Source organism: Eschscholzia californica, unplaced genomic scaffold, assembly GCF_041429995.1.
Source record: "Eschscholzia californica isolate CP2 unplaced genomic scaffold, dmEscCali1.0.p SCAF_3, whole genome shotgun sequence".
Classification (NCBI taxonomy): Eukaryota; Viridiplantae; Streptophyta; class Magnoliopsida; order Ranunculales; family Papaveraceae; genus Eschscholzia; species Eschscholzia californica.
Window position 1 is genome coordinate 43011299 of NW_028238420.1, and position 19770 is coordinate 43031068.

At 35.7% G+C, this 19770-nt stretch overlaps 2 protein-coding genes and 1 pseudogene across 2 annotated transcripts; all 3 read left to right on the plus strand.

Moving 5' to 3' along the window:
• Positions 1-1351: 1351 nt before the first annotated feature.
• On the plus strand, positions 1352-3319 carry LOC147550543 (peroxidase superfamily protein). Its single transcript, XM_086672684.1, has 4 exons — positions 1352-1676; positions 2044-2223; positions 2348-2510; positions 2781-3319. Exons 1-4 carry the CDS (start codon positions 1449-1451, stop codon positions 3200-3202), a joined length of 993 nt encoding a protein of 330 aa, XP_086528810.1. The 5' UTR covers positions 1352-1448; the 3' UTR covers positions 3203-3319.
• Positions 3320-4914: 1595 nt separating this feature from the next.
• On the plus strand, positions 4915-8311 carry TED4 (Plant heme oxygenase (decyclizing) family protein). Its single transcript, XM_086672687.1, has 4 exons — positions 4915-5779; positions 7011-7234; positions 7314-7421; positions 7994-8311. Exons 1-4 carry the CDS (start codon positions 5344-5346, stop codon positions 8084-8086), a joined length of 861 nt encoding a protein of 286 aa, XP_086528813.1. The 5' UTR covers positions 4915-5343; the 3' UTR covers positions 8087-8311.
• A 2784-nt stretch (positions 8312-11095) lies between these two features.
• On the plus strand, positions 11096-11805 carry LOC147550545 (cucumber peeling cupredoxin pseudogene; annotated as a pseudogene).
• The last annotated feature ends 7965 nt before the right edge of the window (positions 11806-19770 follow it).

The following is a 19770-nucleotide window of genomic DNA, read 5'->3' on the forward strand; positions in this document are numbered from 1 at the left end:
CCCTTTTTCCTGATTGGAAACATATAAACATTTTCACACAATAGATAAGTACGAGCAGATGGTCTTGAAAGATTAGTTGTAACTCCATTCATCAAATAATAACATTTAGGCATCAGCATTTCCTGTACTTGGCCAAAAAAATTAGCTTTTAATGGAGACGGGACATCACAAAATTGTCTTTCTTCATATGACAAAAATATTTGTAAAAGAAGTAAAGTGGTGGTGTATCTAATCAGGAACAATGGTATAAAAAGTTTCATATAACATTTATTTCTTAATATATATATATATATATATATATATATATATATATATATTTTAAACATCAAACATATGTGCAAAATACCAGAATGTCGTAACTTATTTGGAGAGTGCTAAACGACTAATTGTCCACTAGTATGACCTTGGCAAGCTTACCTTTCTTATAGTTTAGTTTAGTCGTTTTTTAATCGACCGAATAATACTAGATACACATCTCTTTTGTCACAAACAATTATTTTTTTATACAAAGTTAAATTTTTTAAAATTAAGGGGCTTTCTCTAAAAATCACATCTGAAATATTTTTTCTCTTAATGTGCCAAAAAATGTCCTTTTTTTTTTTTGTTGAACTTGCCAAAAAATGTCTTGAACAGACAAGGACAAGATGGGAGTCTTTTTATCTTTTTGGGATCCTAGAGGACCTAAACTCAGAGTAACAAGTGCATCTTAGTGGGGTTTAGGTTACAAGCTTGCATTATTGGTTGATTAGAACTTTAATTCTTAGTTCACACATACCAAAACTCAAAACACCCATTAGCCACTTGCAAGTTGCAACAAAAACAAACACACATTAGCCATAAACAAATTAAGATTTAGTTTATTAAAAATATTTAATAAATAGTTGTTCCATATGATATAATGACAATTATAAAAAGGCACATACTTTGTTTGTGTGATGATTAATCAGTAGATTTTTAAACAAATACTAACAGGTCGTATTAATGAATGTTCATTCCGCATATAGCTGATGTGTTAACAAGTAGCTACAATTAAGACTTTAGTGTGAACTGATCTATAAGAGAAAGAGAAAACGGGAAAAAATGAAAACGAAACAAATGAAATGCAATAGACTCATTAATTCATCATGGTACAAAAACATAAAAGAAGATAAAAAGAATAAAAGGTGATAAAGCAAATTCCATTATCACAATTCTATACATTTCCTTTACATACAAATAAAAATTTTCATTAGTGAAATCCACCTCAAATCAACACATTCACATTTGAAAGTCAAAAAAGGATAGATAAACTCCTCATCTCCACTAAAAAAGAATGTAGAGAAAGAGAAAAATCTCTCCAAATTCAACTATAAATACACAAGTGAGTATACAAATTCTTCTAACAAGGAGTACCAATTAGGAATACCAAAACACATAGGTAGATATTGAAGAAAAGTTTGTGTTTCAAAATGGTTCACATTTGTACGCACTATTTTATAGTGATTTTGTTGATGATGAATAGTGGTTTATTATTAGGGATTGAAGGTCAAGAGAGTGGATTGAAAAATGGGTTTTATTCATCAACTTGTCCAAAAGCTGAGGATATAGTTAGGTCTACTGTTGAAACTCATTTCAATATGGATCCTACTATTGCACCTGCTTTGCTTAGAATGCAATTTCATGACTGTTTTGTTCAGGTATCTTATGTTGTAATAATAACGTATCTACCGTTACGTTACTTTACGTTTTGAGGCAAATCACGCTTAACTGTCGTTTTTCTATTATATCGGTTACTTTTCATAAAAATGGTTATTGTATTCAAAAGCATACTATTGTGAGAAATACAACTATATTTCGATTCTACTATTTTTTGTTACATTTTTAAATTTTCCTTCTTTGGGAGCCTAAACCACTACCAAGATAATTATCTCCGAACACATTTTTTTTTTTTTTTTTTTTTTTTTTTTTCGTGTTTTGTTAGAACTAACCATTATCTAAATTAGCGATTATGGACTCTAACTATTGCTAAAGTGACAATACTCATTGTTTTTAACCGTTGGGCAGGGTTGTGACGGTTCAGTTTTAATAACGGGTTCTTCAACAGAGAGAAATGCGTTGCCAAATCTTGGATTGAGAGGGTTTGAAGTAATCGATGATGCGAAAAAACAACTAGAAACCTCGTGTCCTGGAGTTGTCTCTTGTGCCGATATACTAGCTTTAGCTGCTCGTGATTCTGTCGATCTGGTAAGCCAATTAATAAAACCTACATGATTGATCATTTTAAGTATATCTATGTAAGAGGTTGTAATGATAAATATTAGTAATTGCTAACGGTATTGAAAAATACTGTTGCTGTATGTAATTGAAGAGCGACGGTCCAAGTTGGTCAGTTCCAACAGGAAGAAGAGATGGTAGAATTTCATCCTCGTCTGAAGCTTCAAATTTACCATCCCCTGCCGATTCTATAGCCGTTCAGAGACAAAAATTTGCAGCTAAAGGATTGGATGATCAAGATCTTGTCACACTCGTTGGTATATATATTTTCTTTCTATTTGATCAGACTATTATATGCAGCTCTATGTACGACTTAATACGAATGAGATGATTTATTTACAAAAGAAAAACACTGAAAATGAATAATAGTCATCTGACATCGTGTACTAGAAACCAAACCTCCGTAAAAATCATGAGTTACTACAAAAGTTTTTCGTTTTGACGGTTTTGTCTTGGATTTTATTTTTGAGATTTCATATTTTTTGGGGTTTAAATTGTAAACGTGGGTACTATTTATTTTTATGCAGGAGCGCATACAATAGGGAAAACAGATTGTTTATTTTTCAGATATCGCCTCTACAATTTCACAGCAACAGGAAATTCAGACCCAACCATAAACCAAGCATTCATGTCTACACTTCAATCACTTTGTCCACCAAATGGCGACAGTTCCAAAAGTGTCGCCTTAGACAAAGATACCCCATCAAAATTCGACGTTAGTTTCTTCAAGAACCTTAGAGATGGTAATGGAGTCTTGGAATCTGATCAAAGACTTTGGGGTGATGCTACAACACGTGACATCGTTCGAAACTACGCTGGGACTCTTAGAGGATTATTAGGGTTAAGATTCGATCATGAGTTCCGTAAATCTATGATAAGATTGAGTAGCGTCGGAGTTAAGACTGGATCACAAGGTGAGATTAGAAAAATATGTTCTAAAATCAATTGAACCAAATGTGAGGAAAAACTAAAAATGCTCTTATAATTATGAAAGAATATGATTTGAAAGTTTGAATGATCTTAATTAAGTAGTAATGGTGTAATTCTTTTTGCATTTTCTCTTAAATAATTTCTACTTGTAAGGTTAAGGTTATAGTATATCTAATATTCTCGCATAAATACAACCTTAGTTCTCTTGGTTTTGACAAGGGTGATAGGGTTCCCAAAAAGGTAGATCTAGGAGTCTAGCTAAAGCTCGAGATATATGGCTAGATCTAATTGAGAATCAGAAGTAAAATCCCATCGTTCAAGTTTGATTTCAACCAATTTTCTTAGACATAATTTGTGTTCTTGTATCAATCAAGATTAGGTACAATGGTCTAGTGGAAGTATTTTAATCTTTGAATGATTTACATTCTTTGTTTCTTTTAGTCCCCCCCCCCCCCCCCCCCCCCCCCCCCACCAATAAACATGACTTTGAGGGAGTATACTATAATGGCAAGTTATAAAGGCACCCATATAAATGTTAAAAACGTCTCTTTTGCTCACAAACAACCTACTATAATTGGAAGGTCCTCGAATAGTGTGGCTCATGGCAGACAAAAAACACATGGTGTTTTCAGGTCTTGCAAGTTGCAACAAAAAAAATGGTGTTTCCAGGTAGAACCAAGGTTGGTTTTGATGTACACAATCACTGGCATGAACATTTATTATTGTGACAACATACCCTTCCCTTCAGAGTTTAGTCCCCTAATTTTGTCCATAGCTCTACACTAGCATGTATTAATCTATATTTACAATAAACAATGTCCTTTTGATGTATCTTTCTCAAAGAAATTATAGTAGTTTATATATGGCCTAACATCTACTGTCAAGTGGATTAGGAAGTGGAAGGTCTTGTTTTGATTCCCTATTAGGGAAGTCTTGGATTATTTCTTGGTTGTTTTGCAAAATGATGACGGATAATAATACAATATGTCAAGTACTAATGGTTTAGTGATTCATTATATTAACTCTTTCCGTAGAAGAGTCATTGAGTAATGAGTCATTGACTAATGAAGACCGAATTAAATAAAGGGAAAAGACGAAACTGACCTTATTGCAAACCAGATTGCAAACTAGTTTGCAAACGAGAATGCAAACTAGTTCGCAAACGAGATTGCAAACCAGTTTGCAAGACAAATCAAATTGCAAAGTAGTGCAAACTAGTTTGCAAAGCTCTGCAAACCAGATTGCAAAGTGTGTGCAAAGTCATTGCAAGGCAAATCAGATTGCAAAGTAATGCAAACGAGATTGCAAAGCTCTGCAAACCAGTTTGCAAAGCTCTGTAAATCAGATTGCAAACCAGTTTGCAAAGCTCTGTAAACCAGATTGCAAAGCACTGCAAACCAGTTTGCAAAGCTTCGCAAGCTAAGATTACAAAGGTAATTTCAGCATTAGAAATGGGAGTGCTTTTAGAATTGTCCTTCAAGCCTATTTCCAAACTATATATGGAACCTAAAAGGACAAAAAGATAACTTGTCTTTTTGACAAAAAAAAAAACATGAAATTGGGCCTCCGACCCAATTTCCTGTTAAATAAATGACTATTGTAGAACAATTACGTAATAACTTATAAACAACTACTTAAAGATATAATTTGGTCACGATAGATGAGAGGCCAGTTGTGGTTAGACATTACGTAATTTTCACATATATAAGTATATAACTGTCCATTGTGCATAGAGAATATGATAAGTTCACTCACTCACTCACTCACTCACTCACTCACTCACTCACTCACTCACTCACTCACTCGAGCACCTTATCTACCATTTTAAGTTCATCTTAAAAAAGATTTGTTATTTTTCTCATGGTTTTCTTAACAAAAGAATAATGGTTAATCCCCCACACTAGAAAATTAGGGATAATGGTAAAGGAAAAGTACTTCACCCTCTTTATAATGGGGTGAACAATAAGAAGATAACCAAACTCTCTTATATCTTAGAGTATTCTACTCTTCTTCTTCTTCTTCAAGAAGATAGAAAAGCAGAGTAGTGAAGGCAACCCATACACCTCTGACTTTCTCCTACTCTCTCTCTCTCTCTCTCTCTCTTTGTTGCTTGTGTTCTTAAAATTTCCAACTTTCTCTCTCTAAAATTCATCTTCTTTCATGGCTTCCACAACACCCATATCTCAATCTCACCTCTTCTCTAACAATATCCAATTCAAACCCCAAAGAACTCAAATTTACTCCAATCCCATTTATGTCTCACTCAGAAACCCTTGTTTCCAACAAAAATTGTTAAACAAAAAGTTTTCTCTTGTCAAGAGTAATCGATTGAAAACGGCTGTTATTTCTGCAACTACAGCTGAGAAACAGAAAAAGAGATACCCAGGTGAAGGAAAAGGGTTTGTGGAAGAAATGAGATTTGTAGCAATGAAATTGCACACAAAAGATCAATCAAAAGAAGGTGAAAGGGAACCTCAAGAGAAACCCTTGATGAAATGGGAACCGACTATTCAAGGGTATCTTCAATTTCTAGTTGATAGTAAATGGGTTTATGATACCCTTGAAACAATTGTTCAAAAAGCTCCCCATCCTTCATGTAAGCTTTCAAATTCAGCTTAATCGTATCTGTTTCAGCTCAATTTTTGATTTTTGTGTTGATTTTATACTTGGGTTGGGTATGATTTGTTTTGGGTGAAATTTGATTATAGAGTTGAGATGAAAAAAAAATGATTTTACTTATTGTTCTCTTATTGGAATTGGGGTCTGGATTAAATTTTGATTGTTGAAGATGGATATGAATCTGTTTTTTCTCTTAGAAGTTGATATGTATTGATGATATTCATGGTATTTAGTTTGAATTACATTTTAGTTAGTACTTGTTGTTGTTAGCGCAATCTCACTCAAGATATAGTTTCTTGGTAAGAATATATGGATCTGACTCAATATGTGATGAGACTCTAACAAATTTTATACCTACCTTTAAAAATTAACATAAACTAGTAGTTGATATGTTAGGTTTTGGGATCCAACATGGGCGATTCTGGCTTCTAGAGAGGTCAAAGGGTAGTTTTGTTGGCATAAGTATGGCTTATGTTAGAGGAAGTAAGGTGAAAATTACCACTTTTTGGAGTTCAAGATAGTGATGCGATCAAGTTAACGACACTGGATTGGAGTATATTATACATATAGTAAGATGTCGAATAGGTATAAGACATTTAGGTCTTGAATAGGTAAAGCTATGGGTAGTTGTTTATTAAAGACAACTCGTAGCTTGTGTTTGTGAAGACTAGAAGTTCAATCAAATCAAACGAATAGTCTGGAGAGCAGAGATGGAGAAGTCCAAATGCCTTCCCCAAACGATGGCCTAATTATACTAATATGGTTTTTCTTTGAACATCATTATTTTTAACAGAATTTTTCTTCTCTAAATTGGCTCAAGTTCTAACCCTAATGAGCAATAAAAGCGTATTGGCTCAAGTTCTTAGTTCTTTGAAAATTCGAAGTGGTAAGAACCAGATAAAAGTCGATTATGAGCGGAAAGCTACTAGTTGATCAAGTTAACAAGCCTTTCAACCTTATTCTGATTAAGCTGACATAGGTTCAGTTGTAATAGAAACTTTATCGGTACAGCGATGAACTCACTTGTGGTTATTAGAGCATAGTCTTCTTGGAAAGTTAAAAAAGTATTTTAGTATTCATATTTTTTCCTTAAGTATGATTAGGTTTGTTTATTCGATCAATTTGTTCAGTTTGTGAATTGAGTTAATATTTAAGCAGATCGATATGGTCCATTAGTTTGCTTAACTGTATAGATTCTCTGGTTTCAGATGCTGAATTTAGAAATACAGGATTAGAGAGGTCGGAAGCATTGGCTAAAGATTTGAAGTGGTTCGAAGAGAGAGGTCACACCATTCCAGATCCGTCTTCTTCTGGCCTTTCATACTCTCAGTATCTTGAGGACTTGTCTGTCAAGGATCCTCAAGCTTTCCTTTGTCACTTCTACAATGTGTACTTTGCCCACACTGCAGGTGGTCGGATGATCGGAAAAAAGGTAATAAGGCTTTTCTTTCTCATGCATGTCATAATTGTCTAGTTGACTTATACATATTTTCTTTTTTTTTACTTTTTAGGTGTCTGAGAAGATATTGGACAAGAAGGAATTGGAGTTCTATAAGTGGGACGGTGACCTCTCCCAACTGCTTCAGAACGTTAGAGACAAGCTCAATGCAGTTGCTGAAGTAAGTTCCGAAACATTTTCAGATAAAAATGACTGCAATACCTCAATCTTGCCTCAATATTATCTAGCTCACAATCATGCGTCCCGATTTATTTTATTTGTGCAATCCTGGATTGTAAGGAGTGTAAACTTAGAGGAACAATGGTGAAGAAAAATAATATTAGTTCAATAGGATAGTGTTCTTATCGATACTATATTTGATATTTCTGCACCTGTTACAACATGTTTACACACTCCGTATACGAACTTACAATAACACAAACCCGTTCGTTTGGAATCCTGAGGTAATAATTGCTGACTTCATGTACAAATTTGGCCTCGTTGGGCCACTTTTTGTAGTGCGAAGTAGCATTGTTGAAATAATATCTAGGTCCTCTCCACTAAATTCCGGTTACTTATTAATTAGATCGCCACAAACTTAACAATAATAAGGTAAGGGTATGGTCTAAGTAGTATTTTTCGTTTTCATAGCTCATGTTAATCATTCAAAGTTACTTGGACAATAATAAGTTAGTAGTCAAAGATTCAACTACTTCTAAGCATGATATGTGTTTGTTTTTGTTTTTGATGTAGAACTGGTCGAGAGAAGAGAAGAATCATTGTTTAGAGGAAACTGAAAAATCATTCAAGTACTCGGGCGAGATCCTGCGATTAATACTATCATAATGGATGATCAAGTCCTGATCTTCTCTCTCACACGGTGTGTTTGTTATTTGTTTCTGCAAAACTTTATAAGTTATGTAAATATGTATACTGTTATTTAGTCAAGGTTTTCGCGACTTTGATCACAGAACGTTTAGGTAAATGTCATTATGTTTATTGATTTTCTGCACAACAAAATATTCTTGTTTATCTAATGATGTAATCAAAATCTTACTCTTATTCATATTATATTTGATCTAAACAAAGAAGGAATAGTAAAAGAAACTTTGTGGGAAGTTTGAAAAACGCCCCAAACGTTTGCTAAAGACGCTTGCCAAAAAATTGCATTATGGATCTCCTTGGAAATTAATCTGCAGGGGGCGCTTATAGAAGTTTCCCAAAATGTTACCTAGTGACTATTTTATGTCTTCACGTAAGTATAGAAATTAGAAAGAGATAGTCCGAGAGTTACTAGGAAAGGGTTTTCTATTATGTTTGACTTTCTAAATTCAATTAGTATTAGGATTCTAATGTTTGTATAAATACCAAACTCCCCTCACCTATTCCATTCATTCACTTCAAGGCAGAGAGAAAAAGAGACTCAAGAGCTATAGAGAGAATTTGAGATTCAAGAACAAGAGATGGCTTGTCGGATGAGTATTCTGTTTGGGTATTTGATCTTTGTAGCAGCTTTGGTGCAATGTGCAATTGGGCATACACATACAGTCGGAGAGGAGATGGGATGGACTATACCTTCAACATCTGATGCTTATTCTACTTGGGCTTCATCCAAGAACTTCGTCGTCGGAGACACTCTTCTATTCAACTTTCCAGGAGTCCACACTGTTGCTGAAGTTTCAAAGGCTGCTTATGATGCTTGCAACACTAAGTCTATCCCAATTGGTGGTTCGATTTTAAGTACTAGTCCTTCGACTATTCGTCTCAACACAGCTGGTGCTCACTTCTATATCTGTACTGTTGGTGAACATTGTATGTTTGGCCAAAAGCTATTCATTAATGTTAATGGTACTAACCGCACCACTACTTCCACTCCTCCACCCACCACCGCTGCTCCTCTACCCACCATTGCCACTCCTCCACGCTCCACCACTGCCACTCCTCCACCCTCCATCATCGCTACTCCACCTTCCTCCATGGGAACTCCACTTTCCTCCATGACCACTCCACCTTCAATAGAAACACCTAATACTATTTCGGTGGCACCAACTGAAGGACCAAGTAGTACTAGTTCAAGTGGGAACTCTGGATCATCACTTGACGTTGCTAAAATATCTTTGACTTTATTGTTTAGTGCAGCATTAGTTTTTTTCCTATAGATTTTTATTATGTGCAATTGATTTCTTGTTTTAGATTCAGAGGTCAAGGACTCTTGATTTAAGTATTGGTTTTTATCAATGATTTGTTAGTAATGGAATAAAATTTGTTTTGATTGATTTTCTTGTGTTAGAATAACATTTCTTTCCTAGATTCGTTCCAACCTCATCACATATAATCCCCCATTGAACATCTTTGCATAATAATAAAATTGATCAAGACAATATTTATCATGCGCACACTTCCTTGACTTGGTCTGACCGCTTACCAAGTTTTTGTTAGCCCCACATCAAAGATGAACCGTCACCGGAGAAAGGTTTTTCCGGCCGCTGCTCATCACGGATGTGTATACAGAGAGTAAGAGAGCTAGTATTCGAGAGATAGAAAGAATTAGCGAGAGAGAAATATATATATTTTCCAGTTGGCTGTGGCAGCACTTGTCCCCAGAACTTAACAAAGGTGTGCACCTCCATATCTCCAAAACTGCTCATTAAATGATTTCAAACAAACACAAAAAAGAATGACGTTGTTTAATCGTATCTGTTTCAGCTCAATTTGTGATTTTTTGTGTTGAATTTGTACTTGGGTATGTTTTGTTTTGGGTGAATTTTGATTATAGAGTTGAGAATACCTATAGCTTAACCTATTCAAGACCTCAATGTCTTATACCTTTCCTACATTTCACCATATGCATAATATACGCCAATCTAGTATCGCTAACTTGATCACCTACTATCTTGAAATCCAGAAAGTGGTAATTTTCACTTTACTTCCTCTAACATAAGAGATTCTAGCAAAAACGAAATACCCTTTGACCTCTCTAAAGCTATAAATACAGCGATAAAAGCTTTTTCTTTAGCGAAATCTCTTTCACTCGTGTTCAATTCCAATAACCTAACATTTCGACTCCTAGTTTATGTTATATTTTATGTGAAGGTGTAAAATTCGTTAGTTTCTCATCACATATTGGGTCAGATTCAGATATTCTTATCAAGAAATTATATCTCAAGTGAGACTGAACTAGCAAAAACAAGTACTAATTAAAATGTCATTCAACTAAATATCAGATGTAGAAGAGAAGAATCAATGTTTGGAGAAAACAAAAAACCATTCTAGTACGCGGGTGACATCCTGCGACTAATACTATCATAATGGATGATCAAGTCCTGATCTTCTCTCCCACACGGTGTGTTAGTTATTTAGTCAAGGTTTTCGCGACTATGATCACAAAACGTTTACGTAAATGTTGTTTGCTTCCAGCGTCGAGAACATAAAATTTTAAAATAAATTTTTGTATTGATTTATGATCTCTTAATTGTATGCAGACAGGAAATTGCGAACTTTTAGTATATTCGATTTAAAAGGAAAGAGTAATCCAACAAAAATTGAACAGAAGTTATCATATTCTTGTAGTCTCCAACCAATAGAAAGAATGGAAAGAAAAAAAAGGATCAGCCAAAAATAACCTATTAAAAAGTTTTCAAGTGCCCCACTAAAATTTCCCTTTTTGAAGCGCCTTTAACCCCTCCCCAATCATGAATCTCCCTATTAGAAGTTCCTAAATTTATTAGGAAAAGGATTTCTATTCTGTTTTGACTTTCTAAATTCAATTAGTATTAGGATTCTAATTTGTGTATAAATAGCAAACTCCCCTCTCCTATTCAGTTCATCTAATCATTCACTTCCAGAGAGAAAAAGAGATATTCAAGGGAACAAAACTAAGAGTGAGAGAGATGGCGAGTCGTACGAGCATTCTGTTTGGGTATTTGATCGTTGTAGCTGTAGTGCTACATTGTGCAGTTGGGCAGAGCAGCAGTACTACACACACAGTTGGAGAGGGCATGGGATGGACTATACCTTCTTCATCTGATGCTTATTCTACTTGGGCTTCCTCCAAGACCTTCGTCGTCGGAGACACTCTTCTATTCAACTTTCCAGGAGTCCACACTGTTGCTGAAGTTTCAAAAGCTGCATATGATGCTTGCGACACCAAGTCTGTCCCAATTGGTGGTTCGATTCTAAGTACTAGTCCTTCCACTATTCGTCTCAATACAGCCGGTGCTCACTTCTATATCTGTACTGTTGGTGAACATTGTATGTTTGGCCAAAAGTTATTCGTTAATGTTAACGGTACTAACTGCACAACTACCGCCACTCCTCCATCCACCACCGCCGTTCCACCACATTCCACCGCTGCCACTCCTCCACCCTCCTCCACCGCTACTCCACCTTCCTCCATGGGAACTCCACCAGCAGATTCTCCTTCAACAGAAAGACCTAATATTATTTCGATGGCACCGACCGAAGGACCTAGTAGTACTGGTACACATGGAAACTTTGGATCCTCATCCGTTGCCAAAATATCTCTTACGTTATTGTTTACTACAACATTAGTTTTTTTCCTATAGATTTTTATTTGGGTTTTTTGAGCTTACCCCCTCAAAATTAATAGGTAATTGAGTTTACCCCCTTCAGTAATTGGTAATTGAGCTTACCCCCTTGAATTAAGATTTTTTGTCAAAACTACTAAGGATATGTTTGGTATGTGAATATAAAATCAGAAAGTAAATACTATATAAATAAAATCAATCTTTACTAATCATATTCCTGACCAAATCAAACAATAAAATGAGGTAGAATCCCTAATATGAATCATATTGAAGAATAGTTGTTCTTGTTAGTGGCAATTATTTCACATACGCCAAACATAGCCTTTGTGTTTTTGTCAATAGTAGTAAGTCCAAGGGGGTAAGTTCAATTACCCATTATTGAGGGGGGTAAACTCAATTACCAATTAGTGACGAGGGGGTAAGCCCAAAAAACCCTTTTTATTTTATGCAAGTCTTTTCTTGTTTTAGATTCAAAGCCCATGGAGTAGTGGGTTCTATCAGTGATTTTTTTTTTGTTGAAAGTTATCAGTGATTTGTTAGTAATGATCACTAAAATTTGTTAGTAATGAATAAAATTTGTTTTGATTGATTTTCTTGTGTTGGCATAACTAGTAAAATTTCCTATATCTCATACAACACTTGTATGCAAGAGGATGAAATAATTAAATCAAAACCTACAAAATTTGATACAAATATGTTAATGGAGTGTATTTCAAATAGGAGCTGGTTCATTTCTTATTCAGCTCCTTCTCACAGAATCATGAAGACTCAAGAGTGGTTAGTTTGTTAGTGATGGACAAAACCATTGTCCAGCCTCAATGTATCATAACTTAAGCTTGTTAGTTTGTTGAGAGTCGGTTAAGATAGTTAGAGAGAGAAATCACATTTCTGTTATAGTTGTTATTAAGTTTGTTAGGGTTTATCTTTAAATACTTGTAAACATCTCAAATTCATTTCTTAATGAGAATCGTTTTCACTATGGTATCAGAGCTATATGCGCTTTTTCTCTATTCTCATTTCTACTTTCTCTCTCTAAAACCAAACTTCGATCTTCATCTTCTTCGAACTTCAATCTTCATCTTCTTCGAACTTCAATCTTCTTCTTCTTCGAACTTCAATCTTCATCTTCTTCGAACTTCAATCTTCATCTTCTAAGCTTTCTTTTTCTTTCAAAATACTTCTACGAATTTACTAATTCTCGGTTTCAAACACAAAATCATCTCAAACTCAATGGATCATCCGAAAATCACTTCTCTTTCTATCAATTCTATGGGAAATGTTATCCCAATCAAGCTTCAAAGCGACAATTATCTTGCTTGGCGATCATTATTCTTACCAATACTTAAGAAATATAATGTTCTTGATCTAATAAATGGCTCTCGTCCACAACCAGATCAGTTTCTAGATGAGGAGAAGAAGGAAATAAATCCTGATTATCTTGATTGGCTAGAAGAAGACCAATCTTTATTAATTTGGATAAATTCAACACTTTCAGACTCAGTAATTCCTTATGTCATTGGTAATACTACTTCTCAACAACTATGGCAAAATCTTGAGGACTCTTTTGCTGCAGCTTCTACCTCTCATATCTTTCAATTACAGGAGAATCTTCGTGATTTGAAGAAAGATACTGATAAAATGCCTGAATTCCTTGCAAAAGTGAAGAAAATCTCTGATTCACTTGCTGCTGCTGGTAGTCCAGCTTCAAGTGTCGAGTTAGTTGTAAGTATTTTGCGTGCTCTTCCTCCTGAATATGACTCTTTTTCAGCAGCAATTCGATTGAGGAAACCTCCTGTTTCTGTACCTGAACTTCAAAATCTTCTTATTAGTGAGGAAATCACTATCTCAGAAAGACAAAAAAAGTCTATGCTTAATGTGAATCATGCTCTCTTCACTAATCCTCATTCATCTCAATCTTCTTCCTTTAATCGATTCAATCAACCAAGGTCAGGAACTGGAAATTATTCCAATCAGTCCAATAATCGATTCAGAGGCTCAAGGCAATATAATAATCATTCTTCTAAAAGTAAAAATTATACTTCTCAAAGAAATTCTCAAGGTCATTCTCAAGGCAAAAGTTATGGTTCAAGGAATTCTAATGGAGATAAACCTACTTGTCAAATATGCCACAAAGTGGGACACACAGCTGCTGAATGCTACCATCGTATGAATTTTGCGTATCAAGGTCGCAATCCACCAAATAACATAGCAGCTATGCTTGCTACTGCCAATATTTTTGGAGAGAATCCCTGGTTTGCTGATACTGGTGCTTCACACCATATCACCCCAGATGTCTCAAACATAGCTTCTTCTTCTTCTTCTTCTTATAAAGGAAAGGAATTAATCTCCACAGCTAATGGCCAAGGTATGAAAATTACACACTTTGGTGATTCTAATTTTTCTCATAATAATCATTCTTTCTCTCTCAAGAATGTACTTGTTGTCCCTCAAGCCACACATAATCTGTTATCTGTTAATAAGTTCACAAAAGATAACCATTGCTCTTTAACATTTGATCCTATTCAATATTATGTGAAGGACCTCAATTCGAACCAGACTCTTTTCCAAGGGCCAGCTGAAGGAGGCTTATACCCAATCAAGCTTGAGAGTGCTTCTTCAATCAAACCCAAAATAACAACTTTACTTGCTAGGTCTACTTCTCCTGCTCTTTGGCATAAAAGATTGTGTCATCCCTCTTTTCAATCAATGCACAAGTTGAAGCATTTGTTCACTTCTGCACCTCTCAAACCTATTTTATGCTCAGACTGTCAACTAGGCAGAAGCAAGAAGCTTTCCTTTAAACCTTCAAATAATGTAGCTTCTTTTCCTTTAGAATTGTTACATATAGACCTATGGGGTCCTGCACCTACTGTATCTGTTAGTGGTATCAAATACTATGCTAATGTGATAGATGATTTCTCTAAGTTTTGTTGGATCCTTCCTTTATCTTCTAAGTCTGATTTCACTTCTGCATTTATCTCTTTTGTGAACACTATTGAAAATCAGTTGGGCAAGAATGTTAAAATGATTAGGACAGATGGAGGAGGGGAGTTTATTGCTACCTCTCTTCGATTATTTCTTCAAACCAAAGGGATTACTCATCAGCTAACATGTCCTCATACCCCAGAACAAAATGGGGTTGCTGAGTCTAAGCATAGACACCTAATTGATATTACTAGAACCCTTCTTATTCAAGCCTCTCTTTCTTCTTCCTATTGGCTTGAAGCTCTTAATGCAGCTAACTATGTAATTAACAGATTACCTTTAGCTCATTTAGATAACATTTCTCCTCTGGAAAAACTATTTTATTGTTCTCCTGATTATGACTTTCTTAAAGTCTTTGGATGTGCTTGTTATCCATGGTTAAAACCATATACTTCCAACAAGCTTGATCCTAGGAGCATAGAATGTGTTTTTATAGGTTATGCCACTAATCAAAAAGGTTATAAATGTTTAGATGTTTCTACTGGGAGGGTATATATATCAAGACATGTGGTATTCAATGAAGAATACTTCCCCTTACAATCTCTAAGAAATTCCTCATTGACCTCTTCTTCTCCAAATTCAAGCACTTATCCCATTTCTCTTACCCCAATTCAGTCATCTTCCTATCTTCCCCCAGTCACTCACATTTCAAACTTAGATCAGCATCTACCATCATCACATGTGGTACCCAATTCTCTCTCCCCTCATGAATCACACCCAACTCCTATTACATCACCCAACTCAAGTGATTCATCATCAATTCCTACTACATCACCCAACTCAAGTGATTCTTCTATTCCTACTGAACCACACCAACATCCTATTATCTTACCTACTGATTCATCATCAATTCCTATTACCTTACCTACTGAAACATCTGGTTCTACTACCTCACCTAGGTCTATTATCTTACCAACCACTACTCAGTCTATACATCCTATGCAAACAAGGTCCAAGTCTGGTATTCACAAACCCAAAGGTTTTTTAGCTTCCACTAAACATCCTATTAGTTCATCACTCCAAATTGATTCTTTACCACCCACACCCACATGTTTTACTCAAGCCAATAAGGATCCTAACTGGAGAGAAGCAATGGCCACTGAGTTTAAGGCTTTAGAGGATTTAAACACTTGGTCTCTTGTTCCTCCTTCTCCTAATCAGAATCTAGTTGGTTGCAAATGGGTATTCAAATTGAAACAAAAGTCAGATGGTACCATTGAAAGGTACAAGGCTCGTTTAGTAGCAAAAGGCTTCCATCAAAGAGAAGGAATTGATTACTCAGAAACCTTTAGTCCTGTAGCAAAGCCAACCACCATTAGAGTTCTTCTCTCTTTAGCAACTCAGAATGATTGGATGATCAAGCAGCTGGATGTTAGCAATGCTTTCCTCCATGGTCATCTCAAAGAAGAGGTTTACATGACTCAACCTCCAGGTTTTCAAGATAAATCAAGGCCTAACTATGTATGTAAATTGCACAAATCACTCTATGGCTTAAAACAAGCTCCTAGAGCTTGGTATGAGGAGTTAGTTGATTCTTTGTTGGCTTTTGGTTTTCAGAAATCCTTCTCAGACACTTCTTTATTTGTCTACTCAGATAATGGGGTTCTTCTATATGTGCTAGTCTATGTTGATGACATATTAGTCACAGGTAACTCCTCATCAGCTTGTGCCTCTCTCATAGCTACACTTAGCTCTCAATTTGCTATGAAGGACTTGGGTCCTCTCCATTATTTTTTGGGTATGGAGGTTAAAAGAGATAAGTCTGGCCTTTATCTTACTCAGACTAAGTACACTTTAGATCTTCTAAAAAAGGCACAAATGGCTGATGCCAAACCTTGTTCAACCCCACTACCTCATAGAACAAAGCTTAGTCCAAATGAAGGTGACCTTCTTGATGATCCAACTCACTATAGAAGCTTGGTGGGGGCTCTACAATATCTAACCTGGACCAGACCAGATATCAATTATTCTGTTAATCTTGTTTGTCAATTCATGAGCCAACCTAGGACTTCTCATCTCTTGGCTGTAAAGAGGATTCTAAGATATCTTAAGGGAACTGTCAATTATGGTCTTCATTTCACAAAATCAAAATTCTTGGATTTACAAGCCTATGCAGATGCAGATTGGGCTGGTAGTGCTTGTGATAGTCGCTCTACTTCTGGTTTCATCATCTACTTAGGGGGAAATTCCATCTCTTGGTCAGCAAAGAAGCAGCCAACAGTATCTAGGTCTTCTACTGAAGCAGAGTATAGGTCACTTGCTCAATCTGCAGCTGAGGTTCTATGGATTTGTTCTCTTCTTCAAGATCTTCATGTTTTTATCTCCACTCCACCACTGCTTTGGTGTGATAATGTCTCGGCCTTAGCCTTAGCTTCTAATCCTGTTTTTCATTCCAAAATTAAGCATCTTGCTTTGGATTTCCATTTCATTCGTGAATTGGTAATTAACAAAAGGATTAAGCTTTCTTATGTGCCTACTTCCTCTCAGCCAGCAGATGTTCTGACCAAAGCACTACCTGGTCCTCAATTCTCTCTTTTTCGAAACAAGCTTAAGCTCTTACCCATCGCTTAGCTTGAGGGAGGGTAATGGAGTGTATTTCAAATAGGAGCTGGTTCATTTCTTATTCAGCTCCTTCTCACAGAATCATGAAGACTCAAGAGTGGTTAGTTTGTTAGTGATGGACAAAACCATTGTCCAGCCTCAATGTATCATAACTTAAGCTTGTTAGTTTGTTGAGAGTCGGTTAAGATAGTTAGAGAGAGAAATCACATTTCTGTTATAGTTGTTATTAAGTTAGTTAGGGTTTATCTTTAAATACTTGTAAACATCTCAAATTCATTTCTTAATGAGAATCGTTTTCACTATATGTAACTGGCATTGCATAATATGATATTGATAGAATAAGCTTATAAAACGCCGCAGAAAAAACATTCCGACCTTAAAGACCCCAACGACCAAGAAAAAGCTAATTTTTTTACTTCATGTAATACATATACACCTCTAGAGAGTAGAGAGTGAACTACATCATCAGTTACTTGAATTCATAACATCTTGGTATCATCTAAGGAATGCACAACCAATTGGACTACAAGTCCATCTGCCTAAAATTTCCTAAGTTGAGTCATGTGAGTTGTTCAAGTTTGTTTCCGTAAAGCCCTTTTCCAATGTTACAACGCCAAAAGTTGTTTGTAAGGATGTTTTTGTGACCACCGTTTTGCAAGGCTTGACCTCATACTACTTGTTTTTTTTTGTTGTTGAAGTTGTAGTACCATTAAGCCAAGAGAGTGTAATTACAATACATATTAGAAAGGAAATTGGGAATGTACTTCCAGAATCTATTACTATTGGGTTTCCTTGACCATTTTGCCAGTTTGTCAGCTTGGATGTTTTGAGTTCTTGCAATCTAAGCAAATTGTATGTTACGGAACTTCGTACTGAGCTTCTTGATAGACTATATATGAGTCATTGATTGCCATTGGATAGAGTGTCTGGGATTTTTGAGAAGTTCATGAGATTGAGGTTGTCACTTTCAATAATGATAGATCGGTACTTATGTTCCTCCGCCCAAATGATTCCATTAAGTATTGTCTTTGCTTCACTTTCCTAGATAGTGTACGCACAATCAGTCTGAACTTTTGCTTCGATAAACTTTGACTGATGATCATGAATGATGACACTGATCCCAATACAAGCATTAGTATCTGTAGAATAAGCATCTACATTAATTTTTAAAACAGGCAAGTTAGGGGGTTAACATTTTGGAGTAGATTTATGTTGAATTCGTTTCCTATCGATATCATTAGAGGGAATGCCATGATTTGTCTTATTACTAGCTTAATAGAATTAATGACGTGCTGAAAGCAATGATCACATCTGGTTTTCCATATGCGCACAGCATGGTAGCAAAGTGAATATTCGTAGATGTGTAGCTAATTTGTTGGGAGTCCTGCCAAGAGAAAATTCATTCAGAGATGGAGGAAATGTTAGTCGATATTATATTAAAATAAAGCAAAATATTTTTCGCTAAGTGACAATAAAGTAAAGCATGTTCGGGTGATTCAATTTGATCACAATTAGGGCAGGTAAATTGGTTGCCTATGAACTTTCCAATTGTCTGTCTAACGAAAAGAGCTCCCGTGCAGCATTTCCAAAGCAAAAAGTGGATACGGGGAATGGTGTTTTTGGACCATATGAAAGACCAGTTGGGGGAAGGCGATGGGTGAGGATTCTGAATCAAGCTTAGGTGTTGATACATAAATTTAACAGAGAAGTTGCCATAAGGAGTTAATGTCCACTTCATGTGATCAGACCCGTTGTCACCTCTTGTTTGGCTACAGGCCCACCCGAACGCCTTATTTCAAAATCTAGGCTCTATAACTTGTTGAAGTGGAAGGACCCTAAAAAAGTTAAAGGGTAGTTTTTGGCGTTAGAATGGCTTCCATTAAAGGAAGTAAGGGGAAAATTACCACTTTTTGAGTTAAAGATAGTGAGGCGATCAAGTTAGCGTCACTGAATCGTCCTTTATTATGCATATGCCCAGGTGTCAGAATAGGTATAACCATATGGGACATTGAGGTCTTGAATAGGTAAAGCTATAGGTATGTAGTCGTTTGTCAACCACAAGCTCATAGCTCGTGTTTGTGAAAACTAGAAGTTCAACCAAATCAAACAAATATAAGTCCGAAGACCTAAGATGGAGAGGTTCGAATGCCTTCCCCAAACGATGGTCTTCCGATATGATTTCTCTTCGAACTTGATTATTTTTAACATAATTCTTCTCTAAATTGGCTCAAGTTCTTAGCCTAATAAGCAATAAAAACCTATTTCACTCAAGGTCTTAGCTCTTTCAGACAATGAAGTGGTAAGAAGTAGATAAAGAAGATAAAAGTCGATTATGAGCGGAAAGCTATTAGATTGTCAAATGCAGATAGACCGAACAAATGCATTTTAATGTTCTTAATTTTTCCCCAAGTATGATTTTTGTTTATTCGACCATTT

Excerpts from the sequence above, each read along its gene's own strand:
- TED4 (XM_086672687.1), top strand. The coding sequence starts at position 5,344 with ATGGCTTCCACAACACCCATATCTCAATCTCACCTCTTCTCTAACAAT. Across the intron at positions 5,780-7,010 it reads AAAAGCTCCCCATCCTTCAT|ATGCTGAATTTAGAAATACA; the intron begins GTAAGCTTTCAA and ends CTCTGGTTTCAG. Across the intron at positions 7,422-7,993 it reads AGCTCAATGCAGTTGCTGAA|AACTGGTCGAGAGAAGAGAA; the intron begins GTAAGTTCCGAA and ends TTTTTGATGTAG.
- LOC147550543 (XM_086672684.1), top strand. The coding sequence starts at position 1,449 with ATGGTTCACATTTGTACGCACTATTTTATAGTGATTTTGTTGATGATG. Across the intron at positions 2,224-2,347 it reads CTCGTGATTCTGTCGATCTG|AGCGACGGTCCAAGTTGGTC; the intron begins GTAAGCCAATTA and ends ATGTAATTGAAG. Across the intron at positions 2,511-2,780 it reads AGATCTTGTCACACTCGTTG|GAGCGCATACAATAGGGAAA; the intron begins GTATATATATTT and ends ATTTTTATGCAG.